Source organism: Oncorhynchus clarkii, chromosome 28 (genome assembly GCF_045791955.1).
Source record: "Oncorhynchus clarkii lewisi isolate Uvic-CL-2024 chromosome 28, UVic_Ocla_1.0, whole genome shotgun sequence".
Taxonomy (NCBI): domain Eukaryota; kingdom Metazoa; phylum Chordata; class Actinopteri; order Salmoniformes; family Salmonidae; genus Oncorhynchus; species Oncorhynchus clarkii.
In genome coordinates this window covers 28,833,725-28,860,927 of record NC_092174.1, presented here as the reverse complement: position 1 = coordinate 28,860,927, position 27,203 = coordinate 28,833,725, and the positions used below count along the sequence as shown (strand labels likewise).

The 27,203-nt window shown below is 47.7% G+C and overlaps 1 protein-coding gene across 4 annotated transcripts; it reads left to right on the top strand.

Moving 5' to 3' along the window:
- Positions 1 to 4,986: 4,986 nt before the first annotated feature.
- On the top strand, positions 4,987 to 26,848 carry LOC139386543 (RB1-inducible coiled-coil protein 1-like). 4 transcript variants are annotated; one of them, XM_071132181.1, is made up of 24 exons: positions 4,987 to 5,361; positions 8,412 to 8,542; positions 8,657 to 8,783; positions 8,970 to 9,140; positions 10,792 to 10,994; positions 13,259 to 13,685; positions 13,886 to 14,056; positions 14,258 to 14,442; positions 14,630 to 14,816; positions 15,005 to 15,086; positions 15,213 to 15,277; positions 15,388 to 15,491; positions 15,767 to 15,899; positions 16,013 to 17,940; positions 19,171 to 19,363; positions 20,330 to 20,438; positions 20,626 to 20,941; positions 21,493 to 21,547; positions 23,154 to 23,201; positions 24,866 to 24,924; positions 25,160 to 25,287; positions 25,646 to 25,716; positions 25,913 to 26,012; positions 26,139 to 26,848. In XM_071132181.1, exons 2-23 carry the CDS (start codon positions 8,472 to 8,474, stop codon positions 25,988 to 25,990), a joined length of 4,911 nt encoding a protein of 1,636 aa, XP_070988282.1. In that variant the 5' UTR covers positions 4,987 to 5,361; positions 8,412 to 8,471; the 3' UTR covers positions 25,991 to 26,012; positions 26,139 to 26,848. The 4 variants fall into 4 exon arrangements, with proteins under 4 accessions (XP_070988282.1, XP_070988280.1, XP_070988281.1 ...); XM_071132179.1 differs by having other exon boundaries at positions 25,628 to 25,716; positions 26,139 to 26,332; XM_071132180.1 differs by having other exon boundaries at positions 25,913 to 26,848.
- Positions 26,849 to 27,203: the final 355 nt, after the last annotated feature.

Genomic DNA, 27,203 nt, shown 5'->3' with positions numbered 1-27,203 from the left:
GCCCGTCTGCCCAGCGCCGCCTGAGCCGCCCGTCTGCCCAGCGCCGCCTGAGCCGCCCGTCTGCCCAGCGCCGCCTGAGCCGCCCGTCTGCCCAGCGCCGCCTGAGCCGCCCGTCTGCCCAGCGCCGCCTGAGCCGCCCGTCTGCCCAGCGCCGCCTGAGCCGCCCGTCTGCCCAGCGCCGCCAGTGCCGCCAGTCTGCCCAGCGCCGCCAGTGCCGCCAGTCTGCCCAGCGCCGCCAGTCTGCCCAGCGCCGCCAGTGCCGCCAGTCTGCCCAACGCCGCCAGTGCCGCCCGTCTGCCCAGCGCCGCCTGAGCCGCCCGTCTGCCCAGCGCCGCCAGTGCCGCCAGTCTGCCCAGCGCCGCCAGTGCCGCCAGTCTGCCCAGCGCCGCCAGTGCCGCCAGTCTGCCCAGCGCCGCCAGTGCCGCACGTCTGCCCAGCGCCGCCTGAGCCGCCCGTCTGCCCAGCGCCGCCAGTGCCGCCAGTCTGCCCAGCGCCGCCAGTGCCGCCCGTCTGCCCAGCGCCGCCTGAGCCGCCCGTCTGCCCAGCGCCGCCTGAGCCGCCCGTCTGCCCAGCGCCGCCTGAGCCGCCCGTCTGCCCAGCGCCGCCTGAGCCGCCCGTCTGCCCAGCGCCGCCTGAGCCGCCCGTCTGCCCAGCGCCGCCTGAGCCGCCCGTCTGCCCAGCGCCGCCAGTGCCGCCAGTCTGCCCAGCGCCGCCAGTGCCGCCAGTCTGCCCAGCGCCGCCAGTGCCGCCAGTCTGCCCAGCGCCGCCAGTGCCGCCAGTCTGCCCAACGCCGCCAGTGCCGCCCGTCTGCCCAGCGCCGCCTGAGCCGCCCGTCTGCCCAGCGCCGCCAGTGCCGCCAGTCTGCCCAGCGCCGCCAGTGCCGCCAGTCTGCCCAGCGCCGCCAGTGCCGCCAGTCTGCCCAGCGCCGCCAGTGCCGCACGTCTGCCCAGCGCCGCCTGAGCCGCCCGTCTGCCCAGCGCCGCCAGTGCCGCCATTCTGCCCAGCGCCGCCAGTCTGCCAGGGGCCGCCAGTGCCGCCAGTCTGCCAGGGGCCGCCAGTGCCGCCAGTCTGCCAGGGGCCGCCAGTGCCGCCAGTCAGCCAGGGGCCGCCAGTGCCGCCAGTCAGCCAGGGGCCGCCAGTGCCGCCAGTCAGCCAGGGGCCGCCAGTGCCGCCAGTCAGCCAGGGGCCGCCAGTGCCGCCAGTCAGCCAGGGGCCTCCAGTCAGCCAGGGGCCGCCAGAGCCCCTCAGCCCAGAGGCGCCAGAGCCCCTCAGCCCAGAGGCGCCAGAGCCCCTCAGTCCCGAGCAGCCGCCCCTCAGCCCCGAGCATCCGCCCCTCTGTCCCGAGCAGCCCGCCCTCTGTCCCGAGCAGCCGTCCCTCTGTCCCGAGCAGCTGCCCCTCTGTCCAGTGGGGTCATTGAGAGGGGTTGCCATGGTTAGAGAGCCACGGAGGCGGACAATGAGGCGGACTAAGACAATAGTGAAGTGGGGTCCGCGTCCCGCGCCAGAGCCGCCACCGCGGACAGACGCCCACCCAGACCCTCCCCTATAGGTCAAGGTTTTGTGGCCAGAGTCCGCACCTTTGGGGGGAGGTACTGTCACGTTCTGACCTTTATTTCCTTTGTTTTGTATTTATTTAGTATGGTCAGGGCGTGAGTTGGGTGGGCAGTCTATGTTTGTTTTTCTAGGTTTTGGGTATTTCTATGTTTCGGCCTAGTATGGTTCTCAATCAGAGGCAGGTGTCAGTAGTTGTCTCTGATTGAGAATCATACTTAGGTAGCCTGGGTTTCACTGTGTGTTTGTGGGTGATTGTTCCTGTCTCTGTGTTTTGCACCAGATAGGGCTGTTTTTGGTTTTCCACGTTTATTGTTTTGTAGTGTTCGTGTTTATCGATATTTAATTAAACATGAATCAATACAACCACGCTGCGTTTTGGTCCGCCTCTACTTCACCACAGGAAAACCCTCACAAATTTGGCACAACCTTCACAACTAAAATCTCTTGTGTGCAAATGAAAAGCAACACTGTTCAACAAGCTAAGCTCAATTACCAACTGATCAAGACCAAGAACAAGGGCGATGGTGGTGGACCATGTGGTCAACCATGGATTGACGTTGAGAGAGGCTGGACAGAGAGTGCAGCCCAATCTGAACCACTTCACCGTAGCATCCATCATTCGGACATGCCTAAATGAGAATAGGTCCTATGTCTGTAGTACATACTGTACCTACTACTTTTACTAGTTGACAGTAGTACAACATAAAGCACAGTAAAGACTGTAGATTCCAATACATACTGTATGGGGAAACTGTGTCATGTATTACTGTTATGTATGAAATTGGGAGCTATACTACTTTGTCACATGTTTATCTTGTATACTGTATAACTGTATAACTGTAGTGTTTACTGTACTGTAAGCTATTTTGGTTTTATTGACCTTGTGAAGATGCTGGAGGAAATAGGTACAAAAGTATCTATATCCACAGTAAAACGAGTCCTATATCGACATAACCTGAAAGGCCGCTCAGCAAGGAAGAAGCCACTGCTCCAAAACCGCCATAAAAAAGCCAGACTACGGTTTGCAACTGCACATGGGGACAAAGATCATACTTTTTGGAGAAATGTCCTCTGGTCTGATGAAACAAAAATAGAACTGTTTGGCCATAATGACCATCGTTATGTTTGGAGGAAAAAGTGGGAGACTTGCAATCCGAAGAACACCATCCCAACCGTGAAGCACGGGGGTGGCAGCATCATGTTGTGCGGGTGCCTTGCTGCAGGAGGGACTGGTGCACTTCACAAAATCGATGGAATCATAAGGAGGAAAATTATGTGGATATATTGAAGCAACATCTCAAGACATCAGTCAAAGCTTGGTCGCAAATGGGTCTTCCAAATGGACAATGACCCCAAGCATACTTCCAAAGTTGTGGCAAAATGGCTTAAGGACAACAACGTCAAGGTATTGGAGTGGCCATCACAAAGCCCTTACCTCAATCCCATATAAAATTTGTGGGCAGAACTGAAAAAGAGTGTGGGAGCAAAGAGAACTACAAACCTGACTCGGTTACACCAGCTCTGTCAGGAGGAATGGGCCAAAATTCACCCAATTTATTGTGGGAAGCTTGTGGATGGCTACCTGAAATGTTTGACCCAAGATAAACAATTTAAAGGCAATGCTACCAAACACTAATTGAGTATATGTAAACTTCTGACCCACTGGGAATGTGATGAAATAAATAAAAGCTGAACATTCTGACATTTCACATTCTTAAAATAACTTGGTGATCCTAACTGACCTAAGACAGGACATTTTTACTAGGATTAAATGTCAGGAATTGTGAAAAACTGGGTTTAAATGTATTTGGCTAAGGTGTATGTAAACTTCTGACTTCAACTGTAAATAACACAAGGAATAAATACATAATGAGTAACGATAACTAACTTTAATAGCTATATACACAGGGTACCAGTCCCGAGTCGATGTGCAGGGGTACAAGGTAATAGAGGTAGATACGTACAGTATATATAGGTAGGGGTAAAGTGACTAGGCAGCAGGACATATAATAAACAGCAGCAGTGTATGTGATGAGTCAAGATTTAATGCAAAAAGTATCAATGCAGCTAGTCCGGGTAGCTATTTGGTTAACTATATAGCAGTCTTTTGGCTTGGATGTAGAAGCTGTTCAGGGTCCTGCTAGTTCCAGACTTGGTACCCCGGCACCGCGTGCCATGCAGTAGCAGAGAGAACAGTCTATGACTTGGGTGACTGGAGTCTTTGACAATTTTTTGAGCCTCTGACACCACCTGGTATAGAGGTCCTGGATGTCAGGGAGCTTGCTTCGCCCCAGTGATGTACTAGGCTATACGCACTTGCGGTCAGTTGCCATACCAAGAGGTGATGCAGACAGTCAAGATTCTCTCAATGGTGAAGCTGTAGAACTTTTTCAGAATCTGAGGGCCCAAATCAAATATTTTCTGCCTCCTGAGGGGGAAGAGATGTTGTTGTGCCTTCTTCACAACTGTGTTGGTGTGTGTGGACCATGTTAATTCCTTAATGATGTGGACACCAAAGACCTTGAAGCTCTCAACCCACTCCACTACAGCCCTGTCGATGTGGATAGGGGCGGGCTCACCCCTCCGTTTCCTGTAGTCCACAATCAGCTCCTTTGTTTTGCTGATGTTGAGGGAGAGGTTGTTGTCCTGGCACCACATTGCCAGGTCACTGACCTCCTCCCTATAAGCCGTCTCATCGTTGTCGGTGATCAACCATACCACCGTCGTGTTGTCAGCGATCTTAATGGTGTTGGAGTCGTGGGCGGACACACAGTCTTGTGTCAACAGGGAGTACAGGAGGGGACTAAGCATGCACCCGAGGGGCCCCGTTGTTGAGGGTCAGCATGGCAGGTGTTTTGTTTCCTACCCTCATCACCTGGAGGCGGCCCGTCAGGAAGTCCGTCAGAGTGCTACGGGGCGACAGTCATTTAGACAGGTTCTCCAGGAAAGACTGTGAACCCGAATCCAGTGACATGCCTGCCATATTTAAAGATGACTATTTTGAAATTCTGTATTTTTTTATGCATGCTAATGCTGCATGGATGTCTGCTTTCAAGTATAATGTGTAGGCAGGCAGGTAGCCTAGCGGTAAAAAGTGTTGGGCCAGTAACCAAAAGGTCGCTGGTTTGAATCCCTGAGCCGAATAGGTGAAAAAAAATATGTTGATGTGCCCTTGAGCAAGGCATGTAACCCTAATTGCTCCTGTAAGTCGCTCTGGATAAGAGCATCTGCTAAAATTACATAAAATGTAAAATATGTATTGGAGGTGGAGAGTTAGCAATCTCTACATACAATGCCATATGTGTTTTGTCGTTGGATTATCAAGTTGGTGGGGTAGATAATTAATTAAAGGTCCCCAGTTTATGTGGAGCCTCTCTCTACCACACCCCTTCACATGTTGCAGCAAACACAGCCATTACTTTTTCTTCTCCCAGAATGCACCTTGCTGTGCAGTGACGACAACAACAAAACACAGCTGCAGAGTAGGGTGTTAGCTTGCTAGCTAACGTTACTTGAAATAAACCTTAAGTCTTGTTACATAACCCTGGGCAAAAAAAGATACCCGTAACAAACCATGCAAATGTGTAGTTACATAGCAATATGAATCGATCGTAAAAACTAAGATTGAGTCAGACTAGCTAATCATTCCACACAGCTAGCTATATTGTCGGCTAGCTTTCTAAATCCAGCTAGCTTGTAACGTCAGCTAACTCGATGCCGTTAAAGCTAAACCAAGCTAGCCAGCTAAGTTAGCGTGCTACCGGTAGCGCGCCAAGGCGGAGGAGGAGATGGGATTAAACAAAAAAGGTAAGAGTTTGTCTTATTGTTAGACACATGTCAGTCATGTAACATTTATATAAATAGGAGAGGGCACTTTGCGGACCCATTCACTGTCATGGTTGTAAACTTGCAGAAATATAACGCTAGTTAGTTAGCCAACGTTAGCTAAACTAGCTAACAGTAGGTAGTGGTTAGGCAACGTCTGCCAACGCTAAGTTGCTGAGAAGCATCAGAGGAAAGGGATTTAAGACATTTATTAGTTAGTTCATTAACCAAATAGCTAAATCGATGTAAACTTGTCTTTAGTTCGTACTTTTCTTTGCCTTTTATTTTGTCCAACCTTGACTTCAAGATAGCTGGCTAGCGTTAGCTACTAACGTTAATGGTCTATTACGCAGGCATAGCGAGTTAACGTTAAAGCTTGCTAGCCACCGCCGACGGTGTCAAGGCTTCGTATTTGATCGGCGGAGAGCCATACGGACATGTTTCACATGTAGACAAATCATTTAGTTATCCCCGATGGTGCGTGCCATGTTAGCTAGTTTGCTAACGTACACAGTGTGTTCGCTAGCTCGGGGCGTATTTCAAATGTTTTTACGTGTCTGTTGTGTTTGGCTGATCAAACCTCTAATTTAGTTGGCAGCTAGCCATATTGCTTGTTGTTTCGAGACCAGTTTCAATGTGAGACAGGCGTCCTCAGTCTTGTTTACAATGTAGTTCGCCGACGTTAGCTTTTGCTTGCTAGCTAGTAGCCACCATGACTCAGCCTGTAGCTAACCCCCCCTGACTGCCTATTTAGTGAGTGTCTAATTGTAAATTTCGCCTGATAATAATTTTGCTGGACAATGAACGTTTGCCCAACTAGGAAAGTAGCCGCGTCTATTCATTTTGGAACTAGCCAGATGCTGTCAAATTGAATTAAACATTATTTAGTTGAGTTCAAGCAACTACTGAATTAGTGTAGGTTAGAAGCTCCACCTGTGTGGCTGCTTTTTAGTTCTCTTCTCAATAAAGCCCAAGGGACAATATACAGTGCCTTGCGAAAGTATTCGGGCCCCCTTGAACTTTGCGACCTTTTGCCACATTTCAGGCTTCAAACATAAATATATAAAACTGTATTTTTTTGTGAAGAATCAACAACAAGTGGGACACAATCATGAAGTGGAACGACATTTATTGGATATTTCAAACTTTTTTAACATATCAAAAACTGAAAAATTGGGCGTGCAAAATTATTCAGCCCCTTTACTTTCAGTGCAGCAAACTCTCTCCAGAAGTTCAGTGAGGATCTCTGAATGATCCAATGTTGACCTAAATGACTAATGATGATAAATACAATCCACCTGTGTGTAATCAAGTCTCCGTATAAATGCACCTGCACTGTGATAGTCTCAGAGGTCCGTTAAAAGCGCAGAGAGCATCATGAAGAACAAGGAACACACCAGGCAGGTCCGAGATACTGTTGTGAAGAAGTTTAAAGCCGGATTTGGATACAAAAAGATTTCCCAAGCTTTAAACATCCCAAGGAGCACTGTGCAAGCGATAATATTGAAATGGAAGGAGTATCAGACCACTGCAAATCTACCAAGACCTGGCCGTCCCTCTAAACTTTCAGCTCATACAAGGAGAAGACTGATCAGAGATGCAGCCAAGAGGCCCATGATCACTCTGGATGAACTGCAGAGATCTACAGCTGAGGTGGGAGACTCTGTCCATAGGACAACAATCAGTCATATATTGCACAAATCTGGCCTTTATGGAAGAGTGGCAAGAAGAAAGCCATTTCTTAAAGATATCCATAAAAAGTGTTGTTTAAAGTTTGCCACAAGCCACCTGGGAGACACACCAAACGTGTGGAAGAAGGTGCTCTGGTCAGATGAAACCAAAATTGAACTTTTTGGCAACAATGCAAAACGTTATGTTTGGCGTAAAAGCAACACAGCTGAACACACCATCCCCACTGTCAAACATGGTGGTGGCAGCATCATGGTTTGGGCCTGCTTTTCTTCAGCAGGGACAGGGAAGATGGTTAAAATTGTTGGGAAGATGGATGGAGCCAAATTCTGGAAGAAAAGCTGATGGAGTCTGCAAAAGACCTGAGACTGGGACGAAGATTTGTCTTCCAACAAGACAATGATCCAAAACATAAAGCAAAATCTACAATGGAATGGTTCAAAAATAAACATATCCAGGTGTTAGAATGGCCAAGTCAAAGTCCAGACCTGAATCCAATCGAGAATCTGTGGAAAGAACTGAAAACTGCTGTTCACAAATGCTCTCCATCCAACCTCACTGAGCTCGAGCTGTTTTGCAAGGAGGAATGGGAAAAAATGTCAGTCTCTCGATGTGCAAAACTGATAGAGACATACCCCAAGCGACTTACAGCTGTAATCGCAGCAAAAGGTGGTGCTACAAAGTATTAACTTAAGGGGGCTGAATAATTTTGCACGCCCAATTTTTCAGTTTTTGATTTGTTAAAAAAGTTTGAAATATCCAATAAATGTCGTTCCACTTCATGATTGTGTCCCACTTGTTGTTGATTCTTCACAAAAAATACAGTTTTATATCTTTATGTTTGAAGCCTGAAATGTGGCAAAAGGTTGCAAAGTTCAAGGGGGCCGAATACTTTCGCAAGGCACTGTACCAGGCTAAGGGCTGTTCTTAAACACGAAACAACGCGGAGTGCCTGGACACAGCCTTTAGCGATGGTATTTTGACCATATATCACAAACACCTGAGGTGCCTTATTGTTGTTATAAACTGGTTACCAACGTAGTTAGACCAGTAAATATAAATGTTTTCTCATATACCACAACTGTCAGCCAATCATTCAGGTCTCGAACCATCCAGTTTGTAATGATCTTTTTGGGATTAGTTTTCTTACCTGTACAGGACCACTGTCTTTCAAAGAAAATTAGCTAGAGATTGTGGTTTATGTGTCAATAAATCTCTTTGGTAGACTTGAACGAATTGTCTAAAATTTAAGGTAGCTTCCAGTAGTATGAATAGTAAACAGTATAGAAAATCACAACCAAAAGTAAATACCTAGCTACTAATACCTTTTTTTATCTTCACAGGATGGTGTTGAATGACTAAATGATCAAGATAAGAGTGTGAAGATCGCTGGAGGATTCAACATGAAGTTGTATGTATTCCAGGTCAACAATGGAAGCACTCTGACATTTGACACAGAACTTGCTGTCCAAACGTAAGACCCATTTATTTAATCTTTCAGATGATCCTTATCCATTTTCTACTAGTCTCTATGGAAAATGTAATTTGTGCGGAAATTAAAACATTCTCTGAACCTGTCTTCTTGCAGAGTGTTGGACCTCAAACATGCCATCCAGGTCAAGTACAAGATTGCAACCCAGCATCAAGTCCTGGTTGTGAATGGAGGGGAGTGTATGGTTGCAGAGAGGCGTGTCTGCAGCTACAGTGCTGGCACGGTAAATTTGCATCATTTGGAATGATTGTGTGTTTTTGGAGGTGATTGTGCGTTTTTGGTGTGGATTGTGTTGCAGAAAGGAGATGGTTTTGACTTGATTGATGGCAGTTTTCTGTGAAAGACGGGGGGGAAAAAGGATGTCATAATTCCAGATGTGCAAAGTTGACACATTGATTTTGTTTCCCAGGACACCAACCCCATATTCCTGTTCAACAAAGAGATGATTTTGTGTGACCGGGCTCCGACTATCCCGAAAACCACCTTCTCTATTGAGAATGAGATGGAGCTCAAGGTGGAGGAGTCACTAATGATGCCAGCAGTCTTTCACACCGTTGCCTCGCGAACACAACTTGCTGTGGTAAATGTTTTGTTGCTTTCTGGTCTAGTTACTACTTTCTCAAAATAAGCCATCAATATCGCTCTACCTTGTTTTACCATACTCAATATTAAAATAAGGGTATTTTATTTTTTATTCAACCTATATTTAACTAGGCAAGTCAGTTAAGAACAAATTCTTATTTACAATGACGGCCTACCAAAAGGCAAAAGGCCTCCTGCGGGGACAGGAGCTGCGGGGACTTGTCACATCATGACAAGAGAGACAACACAATGCAGCAACACAACATGGTAGCAGCACAAAACATGGTACAAACAATATTGGGCACAGACAATAGCACAAAGGGCAAGAAGGTAGAGACAACAATACATCACGTGAAGCAGCCACAACTGTCAGTAAGCGTGTCCATGATTGAGTCTTTGAATGAAGAGATTACGATAAAACAGTCCAGTTTGAGAGTGTTTGCAGCTCGTTCTAGTCGCTAACTGCAGCGAACTGAATAGAGGAGCGATCATGGATGTGTGTGCTTTGGGGACCTTTAACAGAATGTGACTGGCAGAACGGGTGTTGTATGTGGAGGATGAGGGCTGCAGTAGGTATCTCAGACAGAGGGGGAGGGCAAGAGGGTTTTGTAAATAAGCATCAGCCAGTGGTTCTTGCGATGGGTATACAGAAATTACCCCTTTACAGAGGAGTATAGAGTGCAGTGATGTGTCCTTTAAGGAGCATTGGTGGTGTCAGAGGAAGGCCCTAAAAATTGTCAACGACCCCAGCCACCCCAGTCATAGACTGTTCTCTCTACTATCGCATGGCAAGCGGTACCGGAGTGCCAAGTCTAGGACAAAAAGGCTTCTCAACAGTTTTTACCCCCGAGCCATAAGACTCCTGAACAGGTAATCAAATGGCTACCCGGACTATTTGCATTGTGTGCCCCCCCCCCCCAACCCCTCTTTTTACTCTGCTGCTACTCTCTGTTTATCATATATGCATAGTCACTTTAACTATACATTCATGTACACACTACCTCAATTGGGCCGACCAACCAGTGCTCCCACACATTGGCTAACCGAGCTATCTGCCTTGTGTCCCGCCCACCACCCGCCAATCCCCTCTTTCACGCTACTGCTACTCTCTGTTCATCATATATGCATAGTCACTTTAACCATATCTACATGTACATACTACCTCAATCAGCCTGACTAACCGGTGTCTGTACGTAGCCTCGCTACTTTTATAGCCTCACTACTGTATATAGCCTGTCTTTTACTGTTGTTTTATTTCTTTACCTACCTGTTGTTCACCTAATACATTTGTTGCACTATTGGTTAGAGCCAGTAAGTAAGCACATGACAAATAAACTTTGATTTGGTGGCAAATCTGATGGCTGTATGGTGAAGAACATGTAGCCGCTCGAGAGCAACCTTTCCTGCGATCTGTAAATTATGTCTCCGTAATCTAGCATGGGTAGGATGGTCATCTGAATCATGGTTAGTTTGGCAGCTGGGGTGAAAGAGGAGCGATTACAATAGAGGAAACCAAGTCTAGATTTAACTTTAGCCTGCCGCTTTGAAATGTGCTGAGAGAAGGGCAGTGTAGCTAATCAAGTGTATGATTGTTTTGGCATTTTTAGTGTGATCAAACTTCTGACTACCTTTTTATTATGCTTCTCTAGGAAATGTTTGAAGTTGCCAAGAAACTTTGCTCTTTCTGCGAACGCCTGGTTCATGATGAACACCTCCAACACCAAGGCTGGGCTGCCATCATGGCCAACCTGGATGACTGCACGCTGTCCTATCAGAAGCTACTGTGGAAATTTGACACGGCATACATGAATTATCAACAAGACTTTGAGGATATCAAATTGAAACTGACAAAGTAAGTGACTCCCTGCATACATTTTAAAGGGGGTGGGGGGTGAATAATGCAATTTGGATGTGTTGGCCTGCTGTGATACTTCAGTCAATAGGTTCAATTTCAATTAATTATTCAGGTTAAATGAATGTATCTCACAGATAAAGGGCTGTATCAGGTTATAGTTCTCTGTGTGTGGCATACCACATCAACTAATTATGTTCATTACGTTTGAGTAATTTAGCAGACACTCTTATCCAGACTGACTTACAGTACTAAGTGCATACATTTTCATATTATAATTTTTTTCTTTCAAACTGGTCCTCGTGGGAATCAAACCCACAACTCTGGTGTTGGAAGGGCCATGCTCTACCAACTGAGACACACTCTTTCTCTGTCTCTCTCAGTCTGTCTGTCTGTCTGTGTCTGTCTCTCGGTCTGTCTGTCTGTCTGTGTCTGTCTCTCGGTCTGTCTGTGTCTGTTTGTCTGTCTCGGTCGGTCTGTCTGTCTGTGTCTGTCTCTCGGTCTGTCTGTCTCTCGGTCTGTCTGTCTCTCGGTCTGTCTGTCTCTCGGTCTGTCTGTCTCTCGGTCTGTCTGTCTCGCTCTCTCTCGCCCGGTCTGTCTGTCTCGCTCTCTCTCGCCCGGTCTGTCTCTCTCGCTCTCTCTCGCCCGGTCTGTCTCTCTCGCTCTCTCTCGCCCGGTCTGTCTCTCTCGCTCTCTCTCGCCCGGTCTGTCTCTCTCGCTCTCTCTCGCCCGGTCTGTCTCTCTCGCTCTCTCTCGCCCGGTCTGTCTCTCTCGCTCTCTCTCTCGCTCTCTCTCGCCCGGTCTCTCTCTCTCGCCCGGTCTCTCTCTCTCGCCCGGTCTCTCTCTCTCGCCCGGTCTGTCTCTCTCGCTCTCTCTCGCCCGGTCTGTCTCTCTCGCTCTCTCTCGCCCGGTCTGTCTCTCTCGCTCTCTCTCGCCCGGTCTGTCTCTCTCGCTCTCTCTCGCCCGGTCTGTCTCTCTCGCTCTCTCTCGCCCGGTCTGTCTCTCTCGCTCTCTCTCGCCCGGTCTGTCTCTCTCGCTCTCTCTCGCCCGGTCTGTCTCTCTCGCTCTCTCTCGCCCGGTCTGTCTCTCTCGCTCTCTCTCGCCCGGTCTGTCTCTCTCGCTCTCTCTCGCCCGGTCTGTCTCTCTCGCTCTCTCTCGCCCGGTCTGTCTCTCTCGCTCTCTCTCGCCCGGTCTGTCTCTCTCGCTCTCTCTCGCCCGGTCTGTCTCTCTCGCTCTCTCTCGCCCGGTCTGTCTCTCTCGCTCTCTCTCGCCCGGTCTGTCTCTCTCGCTCTCTCTCGCCCGGTCTGTCTCTCTCGCTCTCTCTCGCCCGGTCTGTCTCTCTCGCTCTCTCTCGCCCGGTCTGTCTCTCTCGCTCTCTCTCGCCCGGTCTGTCTCTCTCGCTCTCTCTCGCCCGGTCTGTCTCTCTCGCTCTCTCTCGCCCGGTCTGTCTCTCTCGCTCTCTCTCGCCCGGTCTGTCTCTCTCGCTCTCTCTCGGCCGGTCTGTCTCTCTCGCTCTCTCTCGGCCGGTCTGTCTCTCTCGCTCTCTCTCGGCCGGTCTGTCTCTCTCGCTCTCTCTCGGCCGGTCTGTCTCTCTCGCTCTCTCTCGGCCGGTCTGTCTCTCTCGCTCGCTCTCGGCCTGTCTGTCTCTCTCGCTCTCTCTCGGCCTCTCTCTCGCTCTCTCTCGGCCTCTCTCTCTCGCTCTCGGCCTGTCTGTCTCTCTCGCTCGCTCTCGGCCTGTCTGTCTCTCTCTCTCGCGCTCGGCCTGTCTCTCTCTCGCGGTCTGTCTGTCTCTCTCTCGCTCTGTCTCGCTCTCGCTCTCTGTCGGTCTATCTCTCTCGCTCTCTGTCGGTCTATCTCTCTCGCTCTCTGTCGGTCTATCTCTCTCGCTCTCTGTCGGTCTATCTCTCTCGCTCTCTGTCGGTCTATCTCTCTCGCTCTCTGTCGGTCTATCTCTCTCGCTCTCTGTCGGTCTATCTCTCTCGCTCTCTGTCGGTCTATCTCTCTCGCTCTCTGTCGGTCTGTCTCTCTCGCTCTCTGTCGGTCTGTCTCTCTCTGTCGTTCTGTCTGCCTCTCTCTCGGTCTATCTCTCTCTCTCTGTCGGTCTGTCTCTCTCTCGGTCTGTCTGCCTCTCTCTCGGTCTGTCTGTGTGTCTGTGTGTGTGTGTGTGTCCTCCCCCTGTCATACTTGCATTAATGAATCTGTAGCCAAAGATGTACATCTAAATTCTATGGTTGTGAACTGAGATTTGGCATGTCCTTTTCTAGACTGGGGACAGCAGTCTCAGTCATGGCCAAGATCCCCCTACTGGAGTGTCTGACCCGCCACAGCTACAGGGAATGTCTAGAGAAGTCCTGCTCCACTCCTGCCAAGGACTCCGATGAGACCGAGGAGGAGAAGTCTACTGACTCTGTGCTCTGCCCCACCCCCACCGAAACACAAAGGAGCTCCACCAAGTTACCTATGTCAGTCTGTGCTCCGGGGGCGGGGGTCTCACCCGACACCGCCCAAGCCCAGGAAGGCAGTGAGATGACTGACAGTAGTGGGCTGAGGGCAGCTCTTCAGGAGGCAGACTCTCCAGAGAGGGCCAATCCCCCGTCCTTCAACGTCACACTGCTGGACTGGATCAACGTTCAAGACCGGCCCAATGATGTGGAATCAGTTGTGAGGAAATGCTTTGACTCCATCAATAGGGTGAGTCACTGTTGTTGTTTGTGTCTGTATGTTGTCTTTACTTTGCCTGTCTGTATTTGTGTATGTGTGACTGAATAGGCCTCTCAGTGGCCTTGCCATGACTCCACAGTGTAATTCTGTATCAACATGAGTCCACAGTCTGTTATGAGAGTTTATTCAGAAACAGTTCGGATGGAGCCACAGCATCCTTTCTATTTCAGCTCGACCCACGGATCATTCAACCATTCTTGTCGGAATGTCGAGACACGATAGCCAAACTGGATAATCAGAACATGAAAGCCATCAAAGGGCTTGAAGACAGGTTATACGCTCTAGACCAAATGATAGCAAGCTGTAACAAGTTGGTGAATGAACAGAAGGAACTTGCTCAGGTAAGCAAAATAAATCTTATCTAAATGATGTTATTGTACCAAATGCCAATAGTGAATAAAACACTGAATAGAAATGTGCCTAATCATTCAAATGACCACTTGATAAAATGATTTACGGTATATTGCAATCAAGCTTTTAGTTGAAAATGTGTACATGAAATCTAACTAAACTCCCCTATTAATCAATCTATTGGCTGTTAGGGATTTCTGGCCAATCAGAAGCGTGCTGAGAACCTGAAGGATACGTCCGTGCTGCCTGACCTGTGTCTTAGTCACGCCAACCAGCTGATGATCATGCTGACCAACCACCGGAAGCTGCTGGACATCAAACAGAAGTGCACCACTGCCAAACAGGAACTGGCGAACAACCTACAAGTTCGACTCAAGTAAGACATCTGTTCATCTGTGTCATGTTTTATTAACGTCTTCTTGAAATGAACCGAATTGCTCTACTGATTCCAGATGTGTAACTGGTCGAATACAGTCATTGAAAGCACGAAACGAACTAAGATAACACTGTAGAAATAATGCTAACTTAGCCAAGCTAAAGCACCCTGGCCACTGTGAATGTAGATGGTGCTGCTATGTGATGCTGCACGCGGATCAGGACGGAGAGAAGCTGCAGGCCTTGCTGAGGCTGCTGACAGAGCTGATGGAGAGGGTCCGGGTGGTGGACGCCCTCAGCACCGTGCCTCAGATGTACTGCCTGGCCGTGGTGGAGGTGGTCCGCCGGAAGATCTTCATAGGTCACTACAGAGAGGTCAGAGCACAGAACCATCATGTGACCACTTCTCAAAACCCAATCCCAACCCACATCTCCCCTCAGTTCCAACTTGCAGACCTGAAACAACCCTCAACCTCCAGCTGGGCCTACAGATATGCTGTGAAACTCAAATTGGAGGGGAAATGTTGTAAGTTCTGCTCTTCTGTTCTTCTCTCGCTCCTCAGTGGTCCTGTGCTCTCGTGAAGGATGGAAAACGTCTCTATGAGACTGAGAAGTATAAAAGGGAAACGTTTGGCAAGTTGTTCAGTAAGTTCCTTTATTTAAAAAAAAATCCCATTTGATGATATTTAACGAGTGTCCCCTCTGAAATTAACATACGTTCATTCCTACCAACAGCTGAGCTGACATAAAGCTCTGTGATCCTCTTTGCAGGGAAATCTTTTCTCAGAAATCGCTTGTTTAGAGGACTTGACTCATGGCCCCCCACTTCATTTTGCGTAAGTAGTCAGTCAATTGCGTTTTTTTTAAACATCTATTTAATTCCCAAAATATTGTAATCTAATCCATTTTTCTTGTTTTTGTTGTTTATCCCTCTTTTATCGTGTAGACGCGAAAGCCCAGAAAGTTTGACTTTGAGCTTCCAGATATTTCCCTTGGTGACCTGCAGTACTTAAAGACCTGTTGTCCTACAGAGGTGCAGCCTTTCCTCAGGTAGGCCGTGGTTTCTCTCGTGCATCGTGAAGCAATAACCAGGCATGCCTGCCTTACGTTTTAGTTAACTTGTGAACACTTGGCTGTATTATCTGTTGCAATATGCAGTGCAATAACCCACTATGCAGTGCAATAACCCACTATGCAGTGCAATAACCCACTATGCAGTGCAATAACCCACTATGCAGTGCAATAACCCACTATGCAGTGCAATAACCCAATATGCAGTGCAATAACCCAATATGCAGTGCAATAAACCTGGTACTTTTCCCCAGGCTTCCAACACTGTGTGACTTTGAGCCTTTGCACCAGCACGTGGAGATGCTTCAACAGTTGGTGCTAGCTACTCAAGCTGCCAGTGTGGACGAGATGTCTCGAACTATCACTGACTTACTGAGCGAACAAAGGGTAATCACAATCTACAATGGAATATGCACTGGAAATAATCCCAAAGCACAGAGATCACTGTCCCTTAATTGCATATTCTTCACTCACTCCCCTTCTCATTTCTGTTCCTCCAGGTGTCGTGCAGCCAGAGTGCTCAGAGATCCACGGCAGCGGTGACCCCGTTAACCACGCGGTCCAACAGCACCCCGGGGACCACCTTTACCTCCTCCATGACCCCATCCTCTCTCAGTCTCCCGGGCCCACTCTGCCAGCCCCTCCCTGGCCACGGCCCCACCACGCTGGAGGACCTGTCCCCAGACAGCATCGACGCCCAAACCTTCGACTTTGAGACCATTGGCCACCCCAACATGGACCCTGTCCTGCAGCAGGCCGGTTCCCTGGACCTGGACTCCCTGGCTGAGAGCCCCGAGTCAGACTTCATGTCGGCGGTCAACGAGTTTGTGATCGAAAACTCGCCCACCCCCATCAGCGACCCCACCAGCCCAGGGATGATGGTGGAGTCGCTGTACTCTTCGGTCATCAACGCCATCGACAGCAAGCGCATGCATGACACCACCACTTTAGAGAGGGAGAACTCCAAGATGGCCGCGCTAAAGCTGAGCATGGAGAAGTACCGCACTGCTGCCGAGGAGTCCCAGACCAACCTGCGGAGCGTCAAGGATGACCTGTACCGCCACAGAGACCTGCTGCTGAAGGAGCAGCGAGACTTTGGCTTCGCCCTGAAGACCATGACCATTGAGGTGCGCAACATGGTGGACACCATCCGTAAGAGAGAGGAGGAGGAGCACCAGGCCGAGCTCCTCTCCCTGCAGCAGGACCACGAGAATCAGCTTCAGGCCCTGATGGAAGAGAACCAGGTCAACAAGAACATTGTGAAAGACGTGCAGCGGACCATGCTGGAACTGGAGGGGCTGCTGGAGCACAAGAAGAAGGAGCTCACCCAGCTGGAGGTCGAGAGAGAGGACTGGGCCGAGGCACAGAACGGACACACTCAAAAGGCCAGGGTCCTGGAGCAGAAGATCAGCGATCAGGCCCAAGAGGTGCAGACCCTGGCTGCCTCCAGAGACTCCCTGGCCAGCCAGCTGGAGACGCTGCACATTGAGATCGAGCGCGGCCAGCAGAAGATCCGCCAGGAGCTGGAGGGGGCCCAGCAGTCCCACCTGCAGGAGCTGGAGGAGAGGATGAGGCATCAGCACCAGGCCCAGCTAGATACCCTGGCCCGGGAGAACCAGGAGGCCCTGGAGCATCTGGCCACAGAGAACAGGGCCAAGCTGAGCGAGGTCACTGACCTGCACACCGCCACCCTGACAGAGAGGGACTGCCAGCTGAGGGACCTGGAGGCCCGGGTCATCGAGCTGGCTGACCTGCGCTGCAAGCTGGAGGTGGAGCTGGCCCTGAAGGAGTCTGAGACAGAGGAGGTGAGGCTGCTGTACGAGGAGGCCAAGCAGGGGCAGCAGGAGGCCAATGTGGGGAAGGCCACCGTGGAGGCTGAGACCCAGTCCCTCAGCGAACAGCTAGCCAAGGTTAACAGGCAGCTGCAGGCCAAGAACGAGGAGTACGAGACCGACCTGGCTGAGCTGAGGAGGCTGATGGAGAAGGACCAGTGTATCTCTGAGTTGGTGGACAGGCACGAAGAGGAGAGGAACCAACTCCACAGAGAGCTGACCGCCCTGCAGCAGCAGACCCTGGACGCCGAGAAGAGCCGCGTTGAGCAGCTGCAGAACCTCCAGCGAGACCTCGACTTGCAGACAGTGGCACTGTGCGAAGATAAGGAGAAGCAGCGGGGGAGTTCTGAGGAGCAGGAACAACACTTAAGGACTGTTATCTGCGATTTGCAGGTGGAGAACGACCTGCTCGCCAAAAGAATAGAGCAGGACACACAAACAGCCCAGGAACGTTTGGAGAAAGAGAAGGCCTTGAAGGCTGCTGTACCAGATGACCTTAAAGACTTAAAGCAACAGAAGGTGGAGATGGAGAAAAGACTGTCAGACAAAATTAGACAACTTGAATGTGACCTTCAGGAAAGACAATCCTCTGAAAGGTAAGAGCTGATGAATGCCCCACTGCTCTCTACTTGCATTAAACAGTGATTTGGTATAAACATGTCATTCACCTTGTAATGAAGAAGGTAACTATTTATACAGATCATTATTAGCTGTAACATTAGCTTCTCCATGTGATATACTGTATCTAATATAGCAAACATTTGAGTGAATCCCACCCAGACTTCAGTCTGTGTTGACTTCAGTGAGCTGTAGTTTACGCTGAAAATAGCACTTTTGTAATGTGGCATAGCTGCATTTTGGGTTGGGGTACCGCTAAGTGCAATGTTTTCATCATGAAAAAAGGGCCTGTGTTAAATGCTAGGGGAAACCAGCGCTTGTACAGTATACTGTTTCAAGCATGCATGTGGTTGGATGTTTTTGACATACCTGTTGCCAAAGGGATTAACGTGAGTTTAAATTGTGAGGAGTTAGTATTTATTTTGACCTGGTGTGTGTGTGTCTCTGCCTGTGTCTTTGTCTGCCTGCCTGCCTGTGTCTGTCTGCCTGCCTGCCTGTGTCTTTGTCTGCCTGCCTGCCTGTGTCTCTGTCTGCCTGCCTGCCTGTGTCTCTGTCTGCCTGCCTGCCTGTGTCTCTGTCTGCCTGCCTGCCTGCCTGTGTCTCTGTCTGCCTGCCTGCCTGTGTCTTTGTCTGCCTGCCTGTGTCTCTGTCTGCCTGCCTGCCTGTGTCTTTGTCTGCCCGCCTCTCTGTCTGCCCGCCTCTCTGTCTGCCCGCCTCTCTGTCTGCCCGCGTCTCTGTCTGCCCGCGTCTCTGTCTGCCCGCGTCTCTGTCTGCCCGCGTCTCTGTCTGCCCGCGTCTCTGTCTGCCCGCGTCTCTGTCTGCCCGCGTCTCTGTCTGCCCGCGTCTCTCTGTCTGCCCGCGTCTCTCTGTCTGCCCGCGTCTCTCTGTCTGCCCGCGTCTCTCTGTCTGCCCGCGTCTCTCTGTCTGCCCGCGTCTCTCTGTCTGTCCGCGTCTCTCTGTCTGTCCGCGTCTCTCTGTCTGCCCGCGTCTCTCTGTCTGCCCGCGTCTCTCTGTCTGCCCGCGTCTCTCTGTCTGCCTGCCTGCTACTTGTGTCTGCCCGCCTGCTACTTGTGTCTGCCCGTCTGCTTCTTGTGTCTGTCCGCCTGCTACTTGTGTCTGTCCGCCTGCTACTTGTGTCTGTGTCTGTCTGCCTCCTACTTGTGTCTGTGTCTGTCTGCCTGTTACTTGTGTCTGTGTGTGTCCCTCAGAGAGGCAGGGTTGTCGGAGGTACAGGCAGAGGGTCGGGGGTCTGATGCAGGGGCTCCTCTCTCCCTGGACTCTGCATTGCAGGAGCATCTGCAGCAGGAGACAGCCTCGCTGCACACCCAGCTGGAGCTCCTGGAGAGGAGGAAGAACGAGGAGATGCAGAACCTCAAGACCTCCCTCATTGCAGAACAACAGGTCAGTGTTAGGCTAGTCCTCCCCAGATCTTCAGAAGATTCCTCTGTCAATATTGACCAGCACCAAATCTAGGAGCAGCACCTATCTAGATACACTACAATTTAAATCATATACTCTGTCGTTTGTCTGCCTAAAAGGTTTAGCTTTTATCTAATTGTTAGCCAAATGTTTCCGTTTTTTAGGGTTTGTCTCCAATTAGCTTTCCTCTAAGTAGGTCTAATTGTGATCCACTGGCAACTGCAAACAAACTGACCACTAGTGACCAATATCTAAAATTCTTCAAATACTCCATTACATCACTACTACTAAGTCTTAGTCGCCCCTTAATGAAGCAGGTCTGTGGGGCAGTATGTGTGTATTATAATTAGAGCACAGTGTTCTCATGTCGTCTTGCTTGCTGGGGAGCAGTCCAAATGGGAATATGATACTGGCCACTGTGTGACCCTCTTGGTGTAACGTGGTTAGGCCTTAACCATATTGTTGGGAGTAAAAAGCCGTTAGAACAAGTTAGAAACATTGGTGAGAACACATTCTGCCCCACAAATATATATTTGTGTACTATTTCTATAAATTATTATTATAATTATCGGCTTGGTAGCAAAATCCAAGGTCCTCCTAGCTAGCCTAAGGTCCTCCTAGCTAGCCTAAGGTCCTCCTAGCTAGCCTAAGGTCCTCCTAGCTAGCCTAAGGTCCTCCTAGCTAGCCTAAGGTCCTCCTAGCTAGCCTAAGGTCCTCCTAGCTAGCCTAAGGTCCTCCTAGCTAGCCTAAGGTCTTATGCTAAAGTGAGCAGGCTTGATTGTGGTCTATTGTTCTGAGCCATGACTCAACCCTCAGTTGACTCACTGAGCCTGTCACCTGTCTGGTAGTTCTTTGTCCTCTGTGACTGCCTCACTGTGTGTTAACTTACCTCCCAGACAATGCAGTAGCAGCATCTGAAAGCCTAATTTCCCCCTCCTCCCTCCCCAGACTAACTTCAACACTGTGCTGACGAGAGAGAAGCTGAAAAAGGAACAGATCATCAATGATCTGACAGAGAAGCTGCGGAAGGTTACCCAGCAACAGGAGAAGGACAAAGGTACAGGACAGACAATGATTTCTGCCTTCTGAAAACTTAATGTGCTGGATATACTGAAACTAGATTGCATTTTCTATGCTGTTATTGGTTTGTGGTTTGTTCAACCCTTGAATATGTTGGTTGAATGTATTGAAAGTCAGTCTGGATGCAGTCCATTCATCCTGATATGTTCACTGTGTGTCTCCAGGTCTAATAGAGACACTGTCTGAAGACCGGGCCATCGTCATGCAGGAGAAGAAGCAGTTGGAGGAGGACCTGAACCGGCTGCGCAGCACCGCCCTGGTGTCCTCGGCCTACTACAGCCCTAACCTCTTAGCTCTGGAGCCCACTGGAGCCGGGCCTGGACCTGGGCATTGTCCTGGTCCTGGGACTGAAGTTGAGTTTGGGGCTGGAGCCTGCTACTCGGAGCCCTTCCTTGACACCGACAGACCTGCCTCTGTGGCCGCCATCAGAGAGGACGACAAGGTGGACTCAGCTGTGGAGGCCAGTATGGTGACCGTACAGTAAGCATCTCCCAAACATAAATGGTCCAATAAACAGTGACTCATAATAACCCCCTAACATCGCAATGAATCTGTCATTTTATAGAAATAAGTTAAGCTTTGACAGATCTACTTGTCAAAATATTTGTCTAATGGTATTTGGTTGAACTGAGGACAGTGGCGGCCTTTGAAAGGCATTAGACCAATTTATGAATAGAAGTTGTAAGCTGTCAAAGAATAATGTTGAAGATAGTAGTAGCATGTCAGTTTTAATGTGTAAAAGATTAAGAAGGATGTTGAAAGTACTTGCTTGAGATGGCCAGACAAGGATGGACAATGTGAGGACAAATAAGACAGAACAAGGGAGGCTAGGATTGGAAAATGTAAGTTATTCATTTTTTTTACTTTTAACTACAATCAAGCAGGCTAGTAATCATTATTACCCCAGAGAAGGTCACTCTAAATTCATATTTATGCTTGTTGAATCTTCGTATTTCAGAGTAATGATTCTCAAATGTGTTAAAAGCTGTCACCACAGTGATCTGATTATTCGTCCGTTGTTTCCTTATCAGCGATAACATCCTGATGATGTCCGAGGAGAAACAGCGGATACTGTTACTTGAGAGGGTGAGTAGACACCTCTATGACATAAATCTTCTAAATGGAACCGGAGGAAGTTGGGCTCATTGAATGAGGAATTACAATACTAACAGGATCTAAACTCCGCAACAAAAATAAATGTTCTCTCACTGTCAACTGTGTTTATTTTCAGCAAACTTAACATGTGTAAATATTTGTATGAACTTAAGATTCAACAAGTGAGACATAAACTGAACAAGTTCCACAGACATGTGACTAACAGAAATTGAATAATTTGTCCCTGAACAAAGGGGGGGGAGGGTGTCAAAATCAAAAGTAACAATCTGTATCTGGTGTGGCCACCAGATGCATTAAGTACTGCAGTGTATCTCCTCTTCATGGACTGCACCAGATTTGGCAGTTCTCCACTCTTCCACCAAGGCACCTGCAAGTTCCCAGACATTTCAGCCCTCACCCTCCGATCCAACAGGTCCCAGACGTGCTCAATGGGATTGAGATCTGGGCTCTTGGCTGGCCATGGCAGAACACTGACATTCCTGTCTTGCAGGAAATCACGCACAGAACGAGCAGTATGGCTGGTGGCATTGTCATGCTGGAGGGTCATGACAGGATGAGCCTGCAGGAAGGGTACTACATGAGGGAGGAGGATGTCTTCCCTGTAACACACAGCATTTAGATTGCCTGCAATGACAACAAGCTCAGTCCAATGATGCTGTGACACACCGCTCCAGACCATAACGGACCCTCCACCTCCAAATCGATCCCACTCCAAAATACAGGCCTTGGTGTACCTCTCATTCATGTGACGATAAACGCAAATCCGATCATCACCCCTGGTGAGACTAAACCGCGACTCGTCAGTGAAGAGCACTTTTTGCCAGTCCTGTCTGGTCCAGCAACGGTGGGTTTGTGCCCATAGGCGACGTTGTTGCCGGAGATGTCTGGGAAGGACCTGCCTTACAACAGGCCTACAAGCCCTCAATCCAGCCTCTCTCAGCCTATTGTGGAGAGTCGGAGCACTGATTGAGGGATTGTGCGTTCCTGGTGTAACTCGGGCAGTTGTTGTTGCCATCCTGTACCTGTCCCGCAGGTGTGATGTTCGGATGTACCGATCCTGTGCAGGTGTTGTTACACGTGCTCTGCCACTGCGAGGACGATCAGCTGTCCGTCCTGTCTCCCTGTAGCGCTGTCTTAGGCATCTCACAGTACGGACATTGCAATTTATTGCCCTGGCCACATCTGCATGCCTCCTTGCTGCATTCCTCGGGCACGTTCACACAGATGAGCAGGGACCCTGGGCATATTTCTTTTGGTGTTTTTCATAGTCAATAGAAAGGTCTCTTTAGTGTCCGAAGTTTTCATAACTGTGACCTTAATTGCCTACCGTCTGTAAGCTGTTAGTGTCTTAACGACCGTTCCACAGGTGCATGTTCATTAATTGTTTATGGTTCATTGAACAAGCATGGGAAACAGTGTTTAAACCCTTTACAATGACGATCTGTGAAGTTATTTGGATTTTTACAAATTATCTTTGAAAGACAGGGTCCTGAAAAAGGGGCGTTTCTTGAGTTTATATGGGTTGTTCTTGAGTTGTCTTGAGTTGTTTGTCCTAATGTGTGCTGTCATATTTCAGACTTTACATATGAAGGAAGAGGAAAACAAGCGCCTCAGTCAAAGACTGGTAGGTTTGATTCAATTTGATGACTGATTAGAAAATGTGGAAATGTTGCTTTTAATATAATGTGATTGTTTAACTGTTCTAGGGCAAAAAAACAACCAGATATTGCCATTTCTTGATACATACATTTTTCACATGGTTACCATGTGTGTAGTTGTCCCCCACGATGAAGTCGGGGAGGGGACTGTGCATCTGTCTCGGTACGTGTGTACGTTAGTCACACGCGATATGTCAGACAACACCGGCCCGATTTTGATTAAACTTGGGTGAATGATGCGTTTTGCCGTAGACATACGTCATTTACAAAATTACACTGATAGACCCAATGGGGGTCCTATAGGAATCAACTGAAATTCTAAACATTCAGCATCCGTATCTCCTGTACCGTTTGAGCTTGAATTGTCACTAATTGGCACTGCATCATTTGTGGGGGATAGCATGTTTACTATCGCCTTGCTACTTCTGGATATACACTCATTGGCCAGTTTGTTGGGTACACCCATATTGTACTGGGTCGGACCCCGCTTTGCCTCCAGAACAGCCTGAATTCTTCAGGGCATGGAAACATTGCTCAATTGATATCAAGGGACCTAACCTGTGCCAGGAAAGCATTCCCCACATCATTACACTACTGCCACCAGCCTGGATCATTGACACCAGGATGGATGGGGCCATGGACTCATGCTGCTTAGGCGTTGGTGTTAGTGTGCCACTGGAGCTGCTTCTTTTTGTTTTTAGCTGATAGGAGTGGAACCCAGTATGGTCGTCTGCTGGAATTGCCCGTCCTTGAAAAGGACTGACGAGTTGTGTTTTCCAAGATGCTGTTCTGCTCACCACTGTTGTACGGCGCCGTTATTTGCCCATTTGTGACCCGCCTATTAGCTTACACGATTTTTGCCAATCTCCTTCGACCTCTCGTCAACGAGCTGTTTTCTCCCACAGGACTGCTGCTGCGTGGATGTTTTTTGGTAGTCGCATCATTCTCTGTAAACCCTAGACACTGTTGTGCGTGAAAAACCCAGTAGGCCGGCAATTTCTGAGATACTGGAACACGAGCACCTGCCACTGACGATCATACCATGCTCAAAAGTTGCTTAGGTCACTCGTTTTGCCCATTCTAACGTTCACTCGAGCAGTAACTGAATGCCTCTCCGCCTGTCTGCCTGTGTTATATAGCAAGCCACGGCCACGTGACTCACTGTCTGTTGGAGCTAACCATTTTTATGAATGGGGTGGAGTACCTAATAAACTGTATTAGTGTATATCCCATTTTAATTAATTTAGCTTAGACGCAGGTATTGTCAGTGTACCCCAGTCTATTTTACCCCAGCACCACTAGATGGCAGTAGCATCAAAGCTTATGTCCCTGTCCAGCAGACCTAGGAGATTTCTGAGCCCGAACAGTAACTTCCTTCATCAAAAGGAAAATCAATACAGTCCTTCAGGCAGTTAAACATATTGCACCACTATTGTACACATACCTAAAAAAAATAGCATACAAATAAGTGCCAAAACGTATATGTTCCAGCAAATACATTTCACGCCATACGGTGGTGGTATTGACAGCTGCCATGCAAAGATCAGTCAGACTAGGAAAGCATCCATGACCAGCAGTGTCAAGAAGATCATACTCACTCATAACAACCATTACCTTTCTCTCTTTGTAGATGTCTCAAAGCATGTCCTCGGTGTCGTCACGGCATTCAGAGAAAATCGCCATCAGAGAGTAAGCTTATAAGATTGCCACATAAGTGCTGATGTAAAAGAGTGTGTAGATACAGTGCTTCTACATTTTCTCCTTTGTAAAAACATTCTCCAGCAAATCTCTGTTTTTCAGCAGTATGAACATCAAAGCTTTTTTATTTGTGTTTTTTATTTCATTTTTGTCTCTTAATATCTGGTTCATCCTTTTGTTGTATCTAGCCCCATTTTGTGTCAATGTTGACCTCTGTCCTTTTCAGTTTCCAGGTTGGTGACTTGGTTCTGATCATCCTAGATGAAAGGCATGACAACTATGTACTGTTCACCGTGGGTCCCACCCTGTACTTCCTCCACTCTGAGTCCCTCACGGCCCTGGACCTCAAACCAGGTCAGACAATCATCATAGCCTACACTTAAAAAACAATATGTAGCTAAGTTATTATAGAATATTTACTTACTAAGTTATAATATACAAAGTTATATACAATTTTAACTTTTGTTGCGTAGAGACAAAGTTGCATACAATATAAAATATACAATTATACAAAGTTATTGTATAAAAGAAGATATGTTTTGTAGAACAAGTTGTGCAAAACAAGCATTTATCTCCTCTTTACAAACTCTAACTTGGTGAATTGATTAACTTGGGACAACTGAATTGGAGTAACCTATGTCAAAATGTTTGTGTGTATTGATTGTATTGGTTTTATTCTGTCAATCACTGACAGATCCTATGTTTACTTCAGCATCGGGAGCCTCAAGACGGCCGTGGGTTCTTGGAAAAGTGATGGAGAAGGAATATTGCCAGGCGAAAAAGGTAATTAGTATATAGGTAATGAATTGTAATAGTCATTTAATAGTCCAGTAGTATAGCACAGTAGCTTTTCTTAATATAGATTGTCATTAAAGAAGATAAAATGATAATTATAATAGTAAATTAATAACCGACTAAAATAATCAACAATCAAATGGCGACGTTTTAAGAACATCTATGTGGTGACTGTTTCCTTTAGGCTCAAAACCGGTTCAAAGTTCCTTTGGGCACCAAGTTCTACAGGGTGAAAGCTGTTTCATGGAACAAGAAAGTATAATATAGCCAAGTTATGCTAAAATGTATGTTTATATTGAATAAAGTTTTAAATAGACTCTCACATCATACATAATTCATAAATACATCTCTTATCAACTTGAACATGGAAAAAAAAAAGATAATAATCATGCTGTTATTTGGGCTTTCAGTTCAACATCCCATCAACCCTCTCTCTTTTTAATCCAGAAGATTTGTTATTGTGGACCAAACATTATTTCTTTATTAGGGCATGGCCCTAAACACTGGCAGAAAGCCTTTAATACCTGTGTGTAAATTGAACAAAAAGTATTTGGATGTTTATATATTTAGTTATCATTCATTATCAGCATTTGTCCTCTTTGTGGAAAATACTGTATCATTACCAACAACAAATGAAAATATACATTTATTATAAATGTTTATGAAGGAATGTTCATGGCATGCATATTGATATATTTTCTTTGGTTTCACTTATCCAGTTAAATGTCGTAGTTGGAAGTGTAGTCGATGCCGTTTGTTACTCACAGCGCAGTATGGCCCTGCGTTAATACTGACATGTACATTTTAGCCGACTGGTAAAAGCGGTCGTCATTACAATCCTTGAAAACGCACTTTCAAAAAAACAACGCTTTTTGTTGATTCAAAAGGGAAGGAATTGTGCTGTCAAATAAAATAAATACAGAAAAATGAACTACAACAGCTCAACTTCCCGCTATCATAGAATATTGATATGTAGAATGGAATACTTTGCTTGTGACCGTGTTTCATTACTGGATGACATTGTACATTACCCATCATTCAAATTACACAAGTAACAATAAATGACTGTATTGTAAAAGAGTTTAGAGTTTCGAAACAATAAAAGATTGACCCCAAAAAACTTTACTGCACTGTTTTTTTCTATACATAACTGAAATACTCACCCGTAAGAGCATTGGTGGTTTACAAAATATTTACACACAAAATATAGACATAAAGACATGACAGATAGACAATGTTTTAAAAAGATGCAACACATAACATTTCCATGATGAGCAACATCTCAAAGTGCAACATTAGAGAGAATTTCATATATCGAATATACCTCTAATGACCTGCACATGAGGATTGCAGTGGAAGATCATTTATAGACATCATATCACTGAGCTGATCCTGCCTTTGGAATGCGCATAAGGACATAGGAAGGAAAATGCTACTTCTGTAGTGAAAGGATGAGCAACGCATTCATTACACTC

Excerpts from the sequence above, each read along its gene's own strand:
- LOC139386543 (XM_071132178.1), top strand. The coding sequence starts at position 8,472 with ATGAAGTTGTATGTATTCCAGGTCAACAATGGAAGCACTCTGACATTT. Across the intron at positions 10,995-13,258 it reads ATCAAATTGAAACTGACAAA|ACTGGGGACAGCAGTCTCAG; the intron begins GTAAGTGACTCC and ends GTCCTTTTCTAG. Across the intron at positions 19,364-20,329 it reads CCCTCATTGCAGAACAACAG|ACTAACTTCAACACTGTGCT; the intron begins GTCAGTGTTAGG and ends CTCCCTCCCCAG.